At 41.7% G+C, this 20,322-nt stretch overlaps 1 protein-coding gene across 15 annotated transcripts in view; it reads left to right on the forward strand.

The window, feature by feature from the left end:
* The window catches only part of celf2 (cugbp, Elav-like family member 2), a 238,387-nt gene that overhangs the window by 147,674 nt on the left and 70,391 nt on the right, over positions 1–20,322 (forward strand). For all 15 annotated transcript variants that reach the window (XM_034075080.2, XM_034075079.1, XM_034075081.2 and 12 more), the window contains one exon: positions 13,876–13,958. In XM_034075080.2, coding sequence (XP_033930971.1) covers positions 13,876–13,958 — 83 coding nt within the window. The remainder of the gene's footprint in view (positions 1–13,875; positions 13,959–20,322) is intronic.

Raw genomic sequence — 20,322 nt, forward strand, 5'->3', positions numbered from 1 at the left:
TCTGCAGCCTTCAGAATATAAGTAATGAAAGGCTTTATCTTTATATTCCTTTGAATACCGCTCAGTCTTTTCATATTTGTCCACAGTGTAATACATGTTTGACATAAAATAGGCTGAGGTCTTTAAATGCTTACACATTTTTATAATGATCGTGTTTAAATTAATGGTTACCCAGGGGTTTTTCTGGAAAAATATAGTATGAGGGCGCTAACGTCACTTCCGGACAAAATGACGGCCCCTCCCACTTTCAAATGAAAAATAATGCAATCGAGTGAATTGGAAAATTATAGTTTATTCATGTCTTAAGGCTGCTGAGTCATATATTGCACCTCAAACAACAAATAAATCCTGAGTTGTGTTTTTTTTTACTTCTTCTACAGAAAAAAGGACAGTTGAAGAAACAATCTAATTCAGAAATCACAGTTTAAGTGTTTAAGCCTGTTACACAAAACAAACCTGTCTTTGCCGCTGACGGTCTATTCGACGCGATTTTCATATTTTTGGAGTAATTATACCGTTTTTGACGAACATAAATATTGTTTTCTGGCATCACTTGAACATTTACGGGCGCCCCTGTTACCCGGTTTAGACAAAACCCTGGTTACCACAAAACGTAGTGCGTTCATTGCAAGTAGTCCAAAATATATTTAAAAAATGTTAAATAAAAACTCTGGAACTTCATTTCATTTCATTTCAAACCTTTATTCATCCAGGTGTATCCCATTGAGATCATTGATCTCTTTTTCAAGGGAGACCTGCTCAAGTAGTTCCACATGAAACATAAAAACATAAACAGAACAACAAAATGACATTTTACAGCATCATTACAGGGATTTACAATTTACATAACTATCCACATGAACAGGTACCAACAGCTTCCGATTGAGTAGCATCCAACCGAGCTTTAAACATATTTAGTGGCACCAGATTGCTCAGTTTCCATTTCAATTGCAGACTATTCCAAGACAGAGAAGCTGTGCATCTAAAAGCTGTCTTCCCTAAGATAGTCCTAGCAGTTGGCACATTTAATAAAAACACAGCATGCGATCTCAGGCAGTAGCCACTTACAATTCGCCGTGAGATCAGGGAGCAGATGTAGGATGGAAGTTTCCCTAACATGGCTTTGTATATAAAAATGAACCAGTGACTGAGCCTCCGTACAGTTAGTGAAAGCAAACCAGCCCTTGCATACAGGGTACAGTGATGGGTTAATGCTTTACAGTTTGTCACAAATCTCAGTGCACTGTGAAACGCAGCATCTAACTTGACCAGCCAATTGGCAGGTGCATTCATATAGACCAGATCCCCATAGTCCAGCACAGGTAAAAAGGTCACAGTGACTAGCCTTTTCCTGGCCTCAAGTGAGAAACAGGACTTGTTCCTGTAGAAGAAACCTAGCCTAACCCTCAGCTTTTTAAGCAGGTTATTGACATGACGTTTAAAAGTGAGACAATCATCAAGCCAGATACCAAGGTATTTGTAACAGGTAACCACTTCAAGTTTTATTCCTTGCGTAATTACAATATCTAAAACAGGCTCTGGTGTCTTTTTAGCTTTAGAAAATAGCATTACCTTGGTTTTCTCAACATTTAAAAGAAGCTTTAGTTCAGAGAGCTGAGTCTGAATAATGTTAAAAACAGCTTGCAATTCAACAACAGCCTCCTTAATGGAGGGACCTGCACAATACATCATGGTATCGTCCGCATAAAAAAAAAAGGGAAAAAAAAGGAATGCTTGATCATCTGTTGAATCCTGAACATAATTAATGAAGAACCTCCACATGCTGTTCAGTGTTATAAGGCTTAAAAATATCAGTCTTACCCATTAAATAGCACTTGAATAGTCAGTTAATACTTTTTGACAGTACAATACATTTTTTGATATAAGTCTATAAATGCTTATAATAGTGATGTTACTCTGAATTTAAGCCCAATAGAAAAGCTTAGGGTCCAGTTTTTAAAGGAATGTTTTCTTATTTAGTTGAGAAATATTTCAAGAGTAGGACACATCATGATATTTCTTTCAACTTTTGTCCACTTGAAAAATACCTAGCCAACATTGTTGTAAATATATTTGGCAGGAGTGGCTTCTGATTAATATTTTTTAACACTATACTATTTATAATAACCGAGATCCTCGCCAGTGAAGCTTTAATAAAGCGAGAGGAAGACGAGGTGACACAAATTCAAAATGCTGACAAGCTATTCAGGTCATATTTTTTTAAATTAAAGATTGTGGTGAGATGTTCTTTCACCTTTCTGCACCCACACACACTCTGTCTGCGTTCTGTTTTAGTCTCTTTCTGTTTTTTCCCCTCTCTGGCTTCTGACTCAGTCATATGAGCTTCTGAAAGCCAAGAGACAGCGTTCTGCAAAGACCCAAATTCACTCATTTCGCACACCAACACACTTATCACACATCACTTATCTAACGTGTTGTGTGTGTGTGTGTGGTGTGTGTGTGTGTGTGTGTGTGTGTGTGTGTGTGGTGTGTGTGGTGTGTGTGTGTGTGTGTGTGTGTGTCTCTCCTCACTCTCTGCTGCCTTCTACGGAGAGAAAAAGGTCCAAAGTTCCAACTCTTGTCCTGCAGCTCCTGCTCCATCGTCCCTGCCCTTGAATTAGTTGTTTTGGTTCCTGATGAGTGAAGAGTATCACTCACCGCCACTTCTCCAGGAGATACAAAAAACACTTACCTTTTATTGTTTCTCTTTTGAACTGAAAAATCTCTCCACTTCTTTTTTTGCTTGCAAGGTGTTTTGAGAGGAATTTAGCATTTTATTGGGCTCTTACTGCCCTTGTTACCCACCGGCTTGAGCCACTCTGTTGTTTTTTTCGTAGTTAAGTAAGCTGCGTGGCCTCAACTCAACTCCAGGGACCCTCAATGGCCCCCTTCGCCTTGCTCACCGTTACAACTGAGACGATAATTTCTCCGGTGTGTCAGGGAAACTGTAGCCCCCTCTGTGTGTTTATTTTAAATTAGCGACTGTTGTTGTTTGAAAAGGATCTCGGCCATTTGGGGCAAATGAGCCCACTCTGATACCCCAGTGGTGACCCAGCGGTCCTTTTTTCCTTTTTTCTCGATACAGCAGTTTGGATTTAATTAGTTTGTTAGAGGGAGGAAAAAGTTCCACGGCCCCAGCTTCAAGCCTTTACAACTTCTGTGTTTCCTTCTCGGGGTGTTGTTTGGATCCTCATTAGCTGACGAGCAGTCGCTGAAGTGACTCCTCGCCCCAACAAAGAACACAAACAACGAAAAAACGAAAACAGCCCGACATGATAAACATTAGTTGACAGCGAGTACAAGATAACTTCTAAATGAAGTGTTCAGCTAATTCATTAATGGAGGATACAAGTCTGAGCATTGTTAAAGTGGAAAGTTGTCAACTTTTTCTCGTTATTGTCGGCACTACCGAAACAAACAAAATCTCAAACAGCAACAAAACAGAACACAGTTCATTTTGTTTTCCAAGATGACTTTGTTTTTTCTGTCATCGGTCAATGCCTAATACTGTAGAGAGCTCAACATTCTTTGGTATGTAGGAATATCTCTTCTTCCTGTGCTTTTCACTTCCTGTTGAACAAAGATGTAAATGGAGCATGTTCATACTGGTGGTACATTTAAAGCAAAACGTATAGGGACCCAATCAAAACGCTGATGGTGTTATTATTCTATAGCCATCGGGGGTGGACATTATTCAAACACACTCAAAACAAAAACATAAGCTCTGTATTTAGACTCGTTTTAAAGATTTTTATACTTGAGTATCTTCATAGTTATCGGACAGCTACTTTGAAGATATAGATTATTGATTCATCAACAAAGAATTCTCATGTATTATTATAGTTTAAGTTACAATTGTATTGATTCCTTTGTGAACTTAACAAGCTACCTAGACATATTTAAAGTACAAAACTTTGATCAATGATCAGTCCTCTGAAACCAAATATTCGTATGTTCATGTGATTGTACCCACATATCTGGTTCGTTATAAAGTAGTTTTAGAAATGGCAATCAGACATTGGAGTTGGACAGCCATGAATAAACTAATGGATTAATTACAGGACGCTGAAGATAAAACCCAGGACTTAATGCTCTCTCAGAGCTCTGGCTGGAGTAGAGTTTTGCACGTCAAACTACAAAGTGGATATCTGTGGTCAGCGTAATCCTGTTTTTTTAATATCGTCATCACATGGCGCTCGTAAGTGCAGTTTGAGAGGCCTGACGAGAGTCAAATTCCTCGAGCAAACACAAGTCTGACTGTCATTGGCTTTGAAGAAGATGATCACCTGCCAAAAATCCATATTGCAAATAATTGAAATGTCCCTGTCAGCCCTGCTTTTCTTAGCAAGAAGCCAGAACTTTCCTTTATTAAGTTCCCTCATTTGTTTTTATTGGCCCTGAAGCACCTAAATGTGTCGCTATTGTGTGTCATGCAGAATCCATTTTGCAGTTGGAACCAGGTGTGTGCATTCAGAACCTGTGTGTGTGTGTGTGTGTGTGTGTGGTGTGTGTGTGTGTGTGTGTGTGTGTGTGTGTGGTGTGTGTGTGTGTGTTGGTGTGTGTGTGTGTGTTGTGTGTGTGTGTGTGTGTGTGTGTGTGTGTGTGTGTGTGTGTGGTGTGTGTGTGTGTGTGTGTGTGTTTGTGTGTGTAGGACAGTCTGGGGAATATCGTGGCACTACTGTTGGTTTAATGTGTTTGGAGTTAATAACCAGATGAGTGGATGAGCCGGGGAGGAGGGGGGGGCGAAGTGAGAAATGGAGCAATTTGGCATTTTGTGCTGAAAGAGAGATAGAGATGGAGGGAGAGATAAAGAGAGAATGAGACAAAGAGAGCCAGAGGGGTAAACAGAAAATGATCCTTTTGCTAAAACACAACCTTAAGCGCCATGACGGGTTTGTTGCAGCCTGTGAGTGTGTGTGTGTTTTGGCAGGGGACACACTATGTCATTTATCTTAATGATATAGCCTGCCCACATGAGTAGCTGAGACACAAACACACTTAAATTCACACACATGCACAGAATAAGTTTAATGTCTTCATTAAAAGGCTATATCTGACATAAGTGAGACTGTGCGCAACATGACCTGGAAATCATTCAAAATATAACAATAACAAGATAAATCAAAAGAGAAATAAACGCCTTGTAATTGAATATAAATGGAAAAGACTCATTAAGCTTGTGAAGGGGAATATATAGAGCATTTTAAAGGGCGAAAACATGAAATTACTCTCTGATAACCATGCAATAGCAAAAAGGCACAACTAGGAATGAGAGATTTATAATTGTTTTAACATTATCAATATTAGAAGGTGACATTTTTGTAACTTGCATGTTAACCTTGATCAGTCAAATGACAGAAATATAATGTCTTAAACTTTCTTGCTCAAATAATCGTTGTTTTTGTGTACATGAGAGATGAATTAGGGATTATATTAGCCATAACATCTTTATTCAATGTTATACATATTGAGAAGTATAATTTGTTTTATTAAATAATATCAATTCAATTCAAATATAGACTAAAAACATAAGTGGCTCATAGTAGCTAAAGAATATGACTCAATGTCTGTATTTAGGTACATTTTTTGATTCTTGTATCATTTGAGTATTTTCATAAAAGTACAGGCCTTTTTGTTTGTAGTTTTATATAAAATAATGCCAATTTCAGTTGAAATGACACTGGTCGAACAAAATCCCATTTAGATGTTTCTTCAAATCGCTCAGCTCTCACCAAAATCAATAATCTGTGAAATATTCTCATTAATAAATATCTATTTTCTTTCCTTTGTCGCTGGTTACCGCAGCAGAAAAGTGATTCAAGCTACAGCCAGAACATCATGGCTGAAAAGAGGAAGACAAAAGGGCAATCTGCAGAAAAATCAAACCTTCAGAATGTGAGAACAGACAACACGCCGCCACCCACACAGCTTGATTGACAGCTGATCTCTGGGGAAGCAAGCTAGTGTTTAGCACCAAAGACAGACACAAAGAAAGAGTTCCCCTTTAAAGTGCTGCAATAAATGTTCCTCGCTTCTGCTGCCTTGAAATGTAGATCAATACTGGCCTCTGAGAGGTGATTGGAAATACATGTTGCATCAACCATCTTTTTTAAATCTTGAAATGTCATCATGATGGCTGAAGAAACACACAGCAATGAAGATTTGAAGGTAAAAGGCCTGGAGATAAACACATGACCAGATGACAGCCATTTGCTTTTCGATCACTGCTCAGATGAGAATATCGCTGCCTGGGACAAACAGCGGTCCAATGGCAGACATCCACTTTGAAAGTGCGAGCCAACTGTTTCCTCTCGTGCCGCTGTGGCAACGCCGAGCAAACGCTTTGCAGTCCAAGACAATTATCTGCTGTAATGGATTCAGTTGAGACCGAGCTGACCTGAGACCGAGGACTAATTTATTTCATTCTTTTCCTAAAGCAGAGCGGCCAATTATATCGCCTTAACTAGGCGTTAGCTCTTTTAGCCGACTACCGGGGCCCAATTAGAGAGCTGCTGCAGGTGGGTTTTAATGGGAGACTGTGCGTGTGGATGCTTAGTGTCTTTTCTTTCCCTCTATGTTTACACTTTTGCATGCCTCAGCGACACACAGAGTTGCCTGGTTATGAGCGAAGTTGCAGTGCTTGAATTTTTCTTTCGGGGGTCAGCCAGAAAGCGGCTTTGATTTCCGGGGGAAAAGTGTTTCTCTGCAGCGAGGGAGAGAGGATTTGGAGGGGGTAGCGGGGGTGACATTAGTGTTTTACCAACAAAAGTAACCAGTGGATTGTAGAGATTTGCGAAGTGGAGCCATTCCTGCGCTGACAGGATTAGAACGTCCGCCAAATGCCCGTCAGACATGCGGCATTGTTTGAAGCCATCCACTTATCCTCTCGCTATTTTTCCATCTGACAATCTGTTCTTTATTGCGCTGTCAAATCCAAAATGTGTTCTCTGTCATTCTTTCCCCCCCTCATCGTTGCTGTCACTCAGAGGCTCTTTGACACACGTAAATTATACACATCGAGAGGCATTTTTACTGCGGAAAAGGGAAAAAGTGGGAGAGGGCTAAGAAATGGAGAGAGCATGTATGCTCTCATGCCACCCAGAGGCCTGAGCGAGCAGTAATTGCAGCGGTGTAGTTAATGTGGGTCAGCGACTAAGTGGAACCCCAGGGGTCAGAAGGAGTATGGAGGGGAAGGAAGAGTGATGGAGGGAGAAAGAGGGAGTCAGTGTGAGAGCTGCCTCGGGTGGAAGGGCTAAGGGTGACGCTATCTGATACTAAGGGTGACGCTCTCTGATACTCCCCCCCCTACTCTATTTTTTCTCCCCTTTTAATAAACTATTCTGCCGGACTGCAGGGCATTACTCCTTTCACTCTCCTCCACCTACACTTGCCTTTTCCCTCCCCTCCTCAGTCCGTGCCGATTCAACCCGGAACATGTGAATACTGAATATAACAGCTAACAACCTGCAGGTTCAGACCTGCAAGAAAAATCGTAGTGTTTGTGAGATGATTTACAGGAATGAAAAGCAGAAGAATATGCCACGAAACTCAAAAAACATGTTCATTCTTTGAGACTTCTTGGACTCTGATCAAGAAAATCTAAAACAGAAACAATGTGTTAAATAGCAAAACATGTTGAGAACATTTGTGATAGAACAAACCTGAATGTTCATACCATCAGTACCATTGTACCAATAAGCTAAGTTATGTACAATGTCAGACAATGACAGAGTTTTTAAAATTAAATATAAAATAAATTCCTGTAAATTGATACAAACCTGCCCAAGAGCAACCAGAATACCCTTGTGATTTTCATTTTGTTAACAAATCGCTTGAAATTGCAACTTGAATATCAAATAATCAGTTTCTGGCAGTATTTCAAGTGATAGTCCAGTATTTATTTTAGATCATTGACAATTTTAAAAGCCTTATATTCAGGTGATTCCTGCCTTGTTCAGGGCTTTTAACCAGATTTGGTGAATTGTGTTTCAAAAGCCACCTATCAAACACATTTCTGCATTTTAACATTCTCTTGTCAGATTCCAGTGCTAATGGGGTATTAGCCTCTTAAACTCCAACAAAAGAAAACAAAAAGGCTAAATAAAAAAGCATAAGAATCAAATTAAACATTTGCCTTAAAAGCAGCGAATGTCTCTGAAACTGAATAGCATGGGACTGAAACCCAGGCTAATGAAAGTCTTGTACATAGATTAGTTGCTGCTTAAGCTAAAATGACCCATGCACCTGTTCTCTGGCAGGGGGTGAAAGGAAGTTCAATTTTTAATGGAAAATTACAAGGAAAGAAAAGTGTTAACTAATGAAGTGAACAAAGAAAATAAAGCTGGAGTGCAGGTTGCCACCTCCGAGGCACTGTTCTGATAATAATGATCAGAGAAAACACTGCCTTAGTTTAAAGGCGTCCTATCATGCAAAATGCACTTTTTGATGTCTTATACATAAATATGTGTCCCCGGTGTGCCAGGGAACTCACAAAGTGTCAGAACATAAGACCCTCTCTCTTTTCCTCCCGACCCACATCTCTAAAAACGGGGGTACAACGGAGCTGATCCAGATTTTGCGTCCGATATGATGTAATATCGGAAATATGGGCTGGCTTTACGCCCACGGCCCTATCAGAAACGTCGCTATCAGAAACAATGCGCAACGTGTTTTGGACGTAATATGGTCTTTATTTACATTGGCAAGCATCGCGAACACTCAGAGCTAACCTGTACTGGAGAGAGTATGGAGAAAAAAAGCAGAACATAAATAAATGAACTCTTGTAGAGAATCAGCCATTCTCTAACAGGGCTGAAATAGAGGGATATGAGGGATATCTAAAATGCATGATCTGTTGGTATTTTCAGCAAAACACATCATAGATATGTTTTTTATATATTTTTATATATCTATGAATATGTGCCTTCAAATAGCATGATAGGAAATGCGAAAAGAAAATATCGACCTGAAATACCTAAACATGAGTGAACGCCCCTCGGCTCCTATGCTGAAGCCCGGGTCGACGTGTTGTTGGAGGGGTAAGATGTGTTGACAGAGGAGGGTGCCAAGGGTATGTCTCAGTCAAAGGCCCCCCCTTCAGCCGCTATGAAGCATTTATGAACCGGCATCTCCCTCCTCTGCTCTCTATTCTACTCACAACTACCTCTTCTCTCGTCCTTTTAGTATCGCAAACACTCCCCCCTTCTTTCCCACGTCCTCTCCTTCTGTCTGCCTCCTATACTCTTCCTGTTACACACACAAACATCAGCGTCTTGATAGATTTTTCTCTTCTTCACTTGGAGTTTGTGTGTTTTTGAGTGTCCCTCCTCAACAGCAGAAGCTCCGTGTATCTCCCAGTTCTGAGCCTCTCTCGGCCTTCAGGTAAATGTTTGTTCTGCGAGAAACAGACACATGCACACAGATTGATGGAAAGAGCTTATTCATGGCAGTCTGAACAACCCTTTTTTTTAGTACTCAAGGTTGTCGTACATAACTCTCTAAATAAAAAAGCATGCACGCTGACACAGACTGAAAATAATATGCAAGCTCTTATTGGCTTGCAGTGTGTGTGAGCTGCAAGTGTGCTGACTCTTAAACAGGTGGGACTGGAACACTGAAGGGAAAGTGTTTGTGTGTGTGTGGGTTTAAGTGTGTGTGTGTGTGTGTGTGTGTGTGTGTGTGTGTGTGTTTTAAGAGTGTGTGTGTGTGAGGTCCACTCCACTGCTCTTTGATCCTCGTCTTGACAGCCCACCACCTGGGACGATCCGTCACACGGCGCATGGCTCCGGGGCCCGGCTACACCGCGGGAATCACAACACACAGCGGCTAACGCAGCGCTAACAGCTAACCTCCCCCACATTATACACTGTCAGGATCGCTAATGCTAACGCTGAAAGCTAACCCTCCCATGAACAGATATGGCACAAATGCCTCTGGACTCATAATTCACAGGGCGTAGCTAGACGCTAAGACTAATACAGGACTATTGGAAATGCTAATCACACACAAGGGGCCTAACACAGTTGCAATTTGATTTATAATTTGACTAAAGACCCACTTTATGTGTTTAGAGCTGCACAATCAATGGAAATGTTATTGAAATTACAATATACAAACTAGTCCAATAGGAAGCACAATATTATTCGAACCGCAGGAAGCTCTTGCTAAAGGCTTTACATACTACGACCCATTCTCACCTCCTTCACGCAGCAGTAACACTTGCTCTAGGGAAGATAACATTCATACACATTCACACATCGTTGGCCATTGGGAGAGACTCAGGGTTAAGTATCTTGCCCAAGGATACATCGACATGTTGACTTCACTAGCTGGCATCGAACCGACAACCTTCAACAACAGTCGCCCTGAATGTTTGAAGTAATATGGAGCTGCAGAGACATCCCGGCCTGCAAGACACATTCTAATGACCTGATGAACAAAATATATATATTTTCTTATGATCTTCTTAAAAAGTAATCGCATGATATGTTTTTGAATGATAATGATAACAAATGATCAATCCCTCCAATATCTTGAATGATATTGCAATAGCAGTGTGGGCCTTATACTGTACACACATGGTACACCTGCACACTCTCACTGTTCTGACTCACCTCTCTGACAACGTCGTCACTCTCTCCTCAGTTTGGTTTCACCTGTTAGGAAGTAACAGCTTGCAGTTTTACAGTACGGTCGTTATTAACTATGCTCCATTCAGCCGTGCCACTTGTTATGTAGGGAAAGCTGCTTAAATGGAGTGCAGGCAGCATATGGCAAGTGGCAGGTAGGAAGTTTTATTTCCATGCACAGATAATTAAACATTAAACGGTAGTAGAGATAAACTTTAGCAAAACTTTTGGGCATTAGCAGAGACAGTTTAGTACTGTTTGCATTTGGACTAAGCCCAGAAAAAGGAGCACCTATTAGTTCCTGGAAATGTAATATAACCTAGCATAAATTAGAACTGAAATGTGTTTTTCGAGTACTTTGAAAATGTTTATCTTGCGTTTTCGTACATTTATTTTTATATTTCTCTTCTACAATATTAAAAAAAAAGAGGTATCTGTATCTGACAGCTGGAGCTCCTTGGTAATTTGCAGTTAAACATTTCACATTTAATTGAATACATTTTGAATATTTATGTTGTTCGGAAAAAATTCTACAAAAATATCTTTGTTTCATTCAATCACTAAACATCATTCAGATTATTGTAACACTTTTCTGTAGGTGAAATCGGTTAGGGAATTAGTAATGTATCCCAATATGAAAATATAAAGGTAAAGCTTTTTTAATAATTTGAAAAAAGGGGCCATTCCTCACCCAAGTTCTTTCAACTGTTTTTTTAAATATTCTTTTAGTATTGCTTTAACTTGTAACTTGACTTTAAGATTCAAGAATTTCCATACCTCAGTTCCTCAACCTTATCTTTAGTGAGTCCAGTCATAATTACGCAGACCAACGATGAAGCAGAGCTGCCAGAGATCGACACGTTTGGACACGAATTTTCATTTTTGAGTGTAAAAGCCATATAACTTTGGTGACCTACATGGAATAAATTGTATACACATTCGCCCAGTGATAGTCAGCCAGTCGTGACTTATTTCCCCTCTTATCTCCTTGCCTTTAACTAGGAGAAGCTGGTGTGAAAGTCTCGCTTGGTAAATTAATACTGATAGTAGGAGTGGGGGGCTTAGGGTTTAGTGAAGTGACACCCTGCCTTTCACGCTGGGGGTCATAGAGGAAAAACACTAAGCTGGGAGTTATCCCGCTAATACACAGGCACTATAGCTCCTGAATCACAACTCCAATCACGTTGCTGACGCTAGGCGAAGGGCCAACTCTTCAACAGCCGCGGCACCCAGAGGACACCCCAGGAATTCCGATCCATTACGCCCCCAGCCCCATCAAAGGGACGCTGGGATTCGGGATGCCAAATCCGCACCAGATGCTCACTGTTGGATTTCACTAAGATGCACTGCAGGGCGAGTGTCAGCGGGACCGATGTCTGCGATGTGGGCAGCGAATCCCACGCCAGTACCCCCCATTCACACTGTGTTTATTTGTCCCATGAACACAATGGAGAGGGAAACAAAGCAAAAAGAATGGCGCACTTGGCTCATCTCTGGATACATAAATACAAACCCAAATGGAGAAATTAGCAGAAGTTGGAGGCAGGAGGTCCAAAACAAATGTTCCAGTGGATCACCTGTAGATTACCCTATCTCAGCAGGTTAACACAAACTGATTATGGTGGTTAAAAGCAGTGTTCCAGGTGCATAACGCCAAACCTCTTCAGAACAGAGTAACTGTTGTAGATTTCCCTATTTTTTTTGTGGCATTTTTACAATTTCCCAAATAACCAACCAACTTTGGAAGCATATTCTGACGTCAATGTGCATGTAAAACAGGTTTTATTTCAGGTAAATAGAGGCACATATACCTATCTACATGTATGTTGCCTTTTAGTTGTTAGCATGTTAATAAAGCCGTGGTTATTGGGTTTCCCCCGCGAGTTTACAAGTAGGTTGAAGACCTTCCAGTTCTGCCACGTTCTGTAAGAATGTGTAAATGTAGTGCCTTAGTCACTTCAATGTGTAACTCAATTCAAGAGGCTTTATCAAAAATGCTTGCCTACATCATGTGTATATGTTCAAATACATTTATGGGCTGATAGAAATTGTTTCACATGCCTCTGCAGAATGAGGCAGCCTTACAGTCAGAGAGAGATGCTTTGCTTAAGGTCATGCCATCACTTAAAACCCAGCTTTCCATTGTTCCTGATGATGCATGGTGAATCTCAGGGCTTCCTATTTGTTCTTCCAGTGAATCCTCAATATGTTATAGTTGGCTCAAACCTCATCCTTCCTCTGCAGTGCTGGGTTAGGATTCCCTTCTGGCTGTGAGAAGAAGAATGTGTCAAGAGGACATACATACCGAGTCCATACTGTGACTTTTACAATGTTTCCAACCGCCTTTTTATGTGAGGGGAAATAGAAACATCACACCTCTGTGTCTGGCCTAAATACCCCCCCCCCCCCCCCCCCGCTGGTTTTTGCCTGACTGTGCAGGTTTGCGTGCTGGCCCAGAATGAACCGCAGCCGCGGAGTTTCAGCCCCACTCTGCAGGGATTACACACAGATTAAAGAAGAGGCAAATCCCTCTCTCTCTTTCCCCTTCTTATTCCTTCACTGTGTATGTGTGTGCATTCCCACTGTAGCCGGCTGTGTGTGAGTGAGTAAGCAACTTAGTCAGCTTTTGCTTGGTAATTTTCTGGTTCACAGGCAAGGTTAAACCGGGCGAAATTGTAATGAAAAATGTGATTTTTTTTACATCCTGACTATCAGACTCATGAAATATATTTATATAAATAATACGAGGTGCTGCTGACTCAACATTCTTATTTTCCTTAACGTTTTACCTTCTTCTTCAAGTCGTTCACCTGCAATTAATTAAATCAGTGTAAGTTACTTAGAAGTAAGTCTTTAAATTCTCTCGTGGGTGTGAACTAGTTAGCTGGGAGAGTGTGAGCACTAAATAAGTGAATAAATACTTTCTTCAGTGAATGAGCGCAACTATTCACAGATTACTGGAGGATTAATGAAGAGGCAGCACTTCCTCTTCCTCTGTGTATTTCTATTGTTCGTGTGTGTGCGTATGTGTTGCTCTGTGCGCACACTTCCTCGAGGCTCAAGTCATCAGCGTTGAAACAAATCCAAAAGCTCTCTCCCTCCCTCTCCGCGAGGATGTGTCGCCCTTATCATTCACTCGGCGTCTGCCAGTGTCGACAGGTGATGCCAAGCAGATGAATAGAGAAAATGCTCTTTGTTGCTCCTTATGCTCACCCCCTTCTCTCTTTTTCTCTCTCTCTCTCCCCAGGCTGCTGTTTTGTCACGTTTTACACAAGGAAAGCTGCCCTTGAAGCCCAGAATGCACTGCATAACATAAAGACCTTAACAGGGGTGAGTGTTTGTCCTGGATTCTCCTCTGCCGACTTTTTCCTCTAATCACACACTTACAGCAGCACCCTGAGGCGGCCCCACCCCTGCACAACCTGTGTGTGTGTGTGTGTGTGTGTGTGTGTGTGTGTGTGTGTGTGTGTGTGTGTGTGTGTGTGTGTGTGTGTGTGTGTGTGTGTGTGTGTGTGTGTGTGTGTGTGTGTGTGTGTGTGTGTGTGTGTGTGTGTGTGTGTGTGTGTGTGTGTGTGTGTGTGTGTGTGTGTGTGTGTGTGTGTGTGTGTGTATCAGTGTCTTGCAGAGCATTTGCAAGCGTTTGAGTGAGTAAGTGAATACAAGCGTGTGAGCAGGTGAGCTACTGGCTGCAGGTGTGAGTTTGTCAAACAACTTAGCCCATGATAAGGGTTTTTTAAGTTGAAGGATGGAGGAATTCCTTTTAGCTGCTTCACTTCTAGGTTTCTGATATTGTCGTGTTGGCTCACTCTCGCAGTTCCCTGGCTTCCTGGGATACTAAAACTGAGCCTTAAAGTGAAAACACTCTATTATTTTCTGTGTTCTTCGTTAATTTGTCAAAGAAAGCGCAAATAATTAAAAAGATGAATGTGGCTGCTTCAGTCTTAGTCTCCATATATTGTACATGATGACTACACCTCGTCAAATTTAGTATCAGTACTGTTATTGTATAGTAGCCCTTTTGAATTTCACGGATGGGATCGGACAGTAGGACGAATCTCTGAAAAACATTAGTTGAGGAAACATATCTTTACAATAATATCTTTAGAACATGTTTTCCATATGTGTTTTTTGGAACCACCCATCCATCCCATCCTGATTTGGTTTACAAACTGAGTGCACTAAGTACAGTGCACGTCTCTGAATGTATGACTGTGAACAGTGCGTGAGATCAGCCGGTGAAAGGACCTGAATTAACGCCAGATAGCTTCAAATGGTATCATTGAGACCCTGCTCGACAGCACAATTAGAGTTTATAAGCACTTTAAGAATTGTGTGTTTGTGTGCGTGCTAATCTGGAAACGTGCACACGAGCTTGCCTCCAAAGCCAGGTGTTGATGCTGTGGCATTGGCTTTCTTGCTCTTCTATTGTTGCCCAGGAGAGCAATACAGGAAGTGTTTGCTCGTGCTTTCTCTCTCTTAGCCCTGGGTGGATATTTAGAGGCCCCTTAGATCCCCTCTGCTCTGGCTATTGGCTGCTTCCCCGCCGCTCCTCTTGGCTGCGCCGGCTAACTGGAATCATCAGTTGAGCGCCTTTGCTTCTGTGGGTTGGATCAGCGGATAGCCCTCCTGGGCAGGACAGGGTGGATACTGTGAATCCCAAAAGAGCCGTACGCAGGATTTGTGCTCGGGTTCCTGATTTTCCGAGTTCAAGCGTGTTGTGTTTGCACAGAGTCACCGTGTTAATTGCTGGTGGAAGAAGAATGTGGTTTGTGTTCCTGTGCCGTGAGAGTTAGTCACGTATCCCTTGTTGGAGGTGTGAAGCAGCCTGGGGAGGACACATACTGCAGCACTTTCAGGATTATAGGAACATGAAATCGCCTTCGTCTCCACCATAAAACACTTCCTCCCTCTGCTCCGTCTGGTCATCCCTCCTACTCACTAGCTTCTCTCCTGCGGCATCTCTATCTGGTTCTTATTTGTGGGGCTCTTTCTTTGTCTGGTACTAGCACATCTTAGTTTAGTTTATTTTTTTATTTTTTTCGAGCGTGTAAATCCAAAGAAAATACAAATGAAACAAAAGATGATACAGACATGATACAGTACAAATGAATGCAATAACAAAACGAAATATTTAATTAATAATTGAATAATAGTATCATTTTCTGATATCAATAAACAACAAAGCTTTAGCTAATTACACGTCCGAAAAGGGGTCGGAAGAAGTTTACACTTATTTAATCCGACCCCTTCTCCCTTTTTTTTAAAAATATATATTTTTTTTACATCTTAATTATGTTAACATACAATATCAATGTATACTTTAACCTTGAATAATTTATAGAATTATTCATATAATATATACAGGCAAGTTAGGAGAATGGTCTCTATATATTTGTATATATATACACATATGTACATACACAAATTCATACACACACAAATTCATAAATAGAATACAAAACAAGAATATAAACAGTTATGGTTTAGCAGTTTCATCGCTGTACCTTGTGAGAATTGTGTCTTTATACCTCTTTTTGAATAGTTTGATGTTTGGACATCCCTTTAGCTCCTCCCTCAAATTGATCTTGATTGTCAAGGAACAATAGAGTGCTGCATAGGGCATAGATTGATTTGACTGATATTGCAATGGAGATCAGTCATGATATTGGAGGGATTAATCATTTTGGAATCATAATATTCATTATATATATGAAATGATTATGGTGGGATTTTTTTTCAAGAGGATCTGTACCAGACAAATATATGTTGTCAAGTAGAAAAGTAGAAATCCACAATAGTGCAATCAAGATGATATTTGAACACATATTTAAGCCTTTAACAAATATTGTGCATCAAGCTATTTCAGTATTGCTCTTTTCCATATTGCGATTTGGTTCAGATAAAAAAAAAAGTGCAATGCTAGTGCTGCACTTGGTCAAAATAAACAGTTTTAGTGGCGCTTAAGTAAAGAAATATAAGGAGGTCTTCAGGGAAAGGGTATGGAAACGCAATCATTCGGGGACCATGTTTTAAGTCTGAAAAACATCCGTTATTATTTCATTTGGATTGCAGTTGCTTGCGAGGCTAGTATCAGAGTGAGACAGATAAAAGTCAAAGGGTTCCTTAATCTTTAACAACTATAATTAAATGCAAGGATTTTGTTAATGTTATTAAGTTTGCTACAACTGAGAGGTTCCTTCCCAGCTCCCTCTCAGGTCTGTTTGAATCATGACAGGCAATACCCAAGCTTGTTCTAATAAACCTGGTATTGATCATAACCATGATTTACCGTATGTATGAAAGGTTTACACATCAAAGTAAGAAACCTCAGGTCTCAGCTTTGAGATTAAATGCTTGATGGAGTGTTGAGTGTCCAGTAAACTCCCTTTTATTCTTGGCAGTGCTGGAAAGCTTCTGAGAGCAGAGAAAAAAAACTGTCCATTAAAACCCGGACGACATTGATCAACAGCACAATATGTACTTTATTAAACCTTCATCCAATTCATCATGCGGGAACTGGACTACACTGACTGGCTGACATCCCGTTTGTAATAAGCGTGCGAGTATTGATAGACGGATATACACCGGCACTGAGGAGGAGCATTAAATACAGTACACTAGCAACACACTGAATCAATAGTGGCTTAATGACACATCATCGCGGAAGGTTATACATCATTTTAGTTGTAATTCATATCAGCATAAAATAAAAAAGGGCAGGAAAGGGAAAGGTTAGAAGATAGAATGTTATGGAGATAGTGAATTAATTTTAAGACAAAAGGGAGAGGGAGGAATTGAACGGGAATGATGGGCAGATGGACAAAACAAGATGAATAAAGCTCTCCAGCACGCTCCAGGGCAAAGCAATAAACGGGCCGCAGTTAAAAACCAATAGCTGCTTATTAACTTCCCCACTCTCCTGGCTTGTAAAGAGGCAGCAGAACAATGTTTGTATTGGCACCCTTCCCCTCCCTCGCCCTATCTCTCCTCCCAAACCTAAAGGGGGACATACAATCAGAGTGGAAAGCTGGGCGGGGGCCAAATTGGAGAAATACAGGGGCATTGCACCAGCCGGCAGCCATGTTGGTTCAGGGCAGGCACATTTGAACGGCTGCCATTTTTTAGGAGGGCATTAAGGGAAGCGGACTGTGGTTAATGTGATAAATCTGTCCCTGTGCGCCGCTGACGAGAGTGAAGGATGGAGATTCAGGTTGTTCTCACAGGGCGACACGCAGGAAGGAATCAGCAGCAGACATTATCTCCTGCTGCTGCTCCGCCTCTTCACATCTCTCTCCAGCTGTCTGTGCTGAAGCTTCATCAGCCGCCCGGCAGCGCACCTTTGCCAAACGTATGCATACGTGATGTAACGCATGCATAAAGTGTATTTTCAATAACACACATTCGTCGTCAGTGATACAGTTGAGTTGTCAACATGTGTACAGGCCAGAAGAGGAGCTGGATTTTGCTTTGCTAATGGTTCTTAAATGATTGAAAGAAATTGCTAAATATGGTCCTGCCACTGCTCAAAGTGGTTGTGTCTCTGTTATTAAAACACATGTAGACATTTCATTTCAGTGTCAAGTAAACAAAGTCGTCTTGTGATGAGGGACACACAAGAATATTGAAGTTGATAAAAGTTAAAACGCGATTATGACGTCTTTGTAAACTCATTTGGAAGTCAGGACAGGGGAGGGTATAACGTTTGAATTATAAGATTCCTTATTGATCCACAACTTCCAAACATCCATTTTTAAAACGTTTGTGTCTACACAGAACATTGGTAATTCTGCTGATGTTCGGTCACCCTTCACACCAAATCATTGGCATTGTGGTCCATCCATCTTCTCCCGCTTATCCGTGGTCGGGTCGCGGGGGTAGCAGTTCCAGCAGAGAGCCCCAAACTTTCTTTTCCCATTGTGGTGTGGTTTGTTAAAACATTCCCAGAGAATACCACTTTTAGAGTTCTACTTCGTGCAAAATTAGCATTTTAGATAATATTTTCCGTAATAAAAAGTAGAATGAATCCATGTGACATGGAGTGTTTTCAATGAAGCAAAGAAAACAGCTTTCACTGAAGTTGTTTCTAATGACCTGCTAATGAAGCTCCGGGGGGGTCGGAGACTAAGTGTGTGTCTGTGTGTGTTGCCTGGAGAGCTGTGTGTTCATCTCTCCAACTCTAATAGCACTAGTGAGGTCTAAATATCCACACACACACACACACACACACACACACACACACACACACACACACACACACACACACACACACACACACACACACACACACACACACACACACAACCCAAACCATAACCCATCTATCGACGAAAAACATGGCCTGTACCCCTGGAGCGATTTAAAGCAATAAGACCCAACCCCTGCTGCATGGGCTGATCCACAACCCTGCATGACTTTGTAACACACACACACACACACACACACACACACACACACACACACACACACACACACACACACACACACACACACACACACACACACGCACACACATAGACGCACACACACTTTTATGTGCACACAAGCATACTGTATGCCCCGGCACATTCTGAGTTTATTACATTTGTTCTTTTACACCCCCTTTTTCTTTCTTGTTTTCCACCCTCATGATCCACTCGAGACACAACACACGCTGAGTTTCACACACACGTTGAGACACACAAACACACACACACACACACACACACACACACACACACACACACACACACACACCAATAACAACAACATAACACACAGCAAGTTAAAGCCTGTCAGCCAGGCTGTCAGACAAGGTTGTTTGAGATTTTCCACTAAATTGAACTCTTTCATTAGTGGCTGACAGATGTCTAAATGCCCGTATCTCTCCTCTTTCTCTCCACACACACACACACACACACACACACACACACACACACACACACACACACACACACACACACACACACACACACACACACACACACACACACACACACACACACCCACACACACACCCTGCGCCCACCAAGTGGGCCCCGAGGCCACTGTTCTCCATCTGAAGCTGGGTGGAGGGTGGAGGAGATGGAAGGATGGAGGGAGGGGTGTGAGCTAATCTAGGACGTCCTCTGGAGCACCCTCCAGCCTGGAGAAGTTCACTCCTTTATCGGCGATTTTCTTTCTTTTCTCACTCCCTCGACCTCTTGCCCTTCTGGCATCCTCACCCTCTATCTATCTTTCTCTCTTTTGTCCTGTTGAATTTCTCCTTCCATCTTTCTCCCTTTTCATTTCTCTCTTTCTCTTTTGTGAGGAGGGATGCAAAGCTCTTTGATTCATAGTTTCTCTCAAGGATATTTCTTTTCTCACAGTAAGGCTGCGGGGAGGAGGAGGGAGGGTGATCAGGGTTTTTGAAGGGGTGTGTGGATGGCGTGGGGTGGGGGGGGGGACGTAGATTGTGTTGGAGGCTTCAGACGCGATCAGTTGAGCCCCGTCCTCTATGTGGGCGGATCAGAGCGTTTGTCGAGCGCCAAGCTTGATAAGAAGCGTGGGGCTCATTAAAAGCTTCCGTCGAACTGAGACCACACACACACACACACTCACACACACACACACACACACACACACACACACACACACACACACACATACACACACACACACACACACACACACACACACACACACACCACACACACACACTCACACACAGGTCCCCACC

Source organism: Pseudochaenichthys georgianus, chromosome 23, assembly GCF_902827115.2.
Source record: "Pseudochaenichthys georgianus chromosome 23, fPseGeo1.2, whole genome shotgun sequence".
NCBI lineage: Eukaryota > Metazoa > Chordata > Actinopteri > Perciformes > Channichthyidae > Pseudochaenichthys > Pseudochaenichthys georgianus.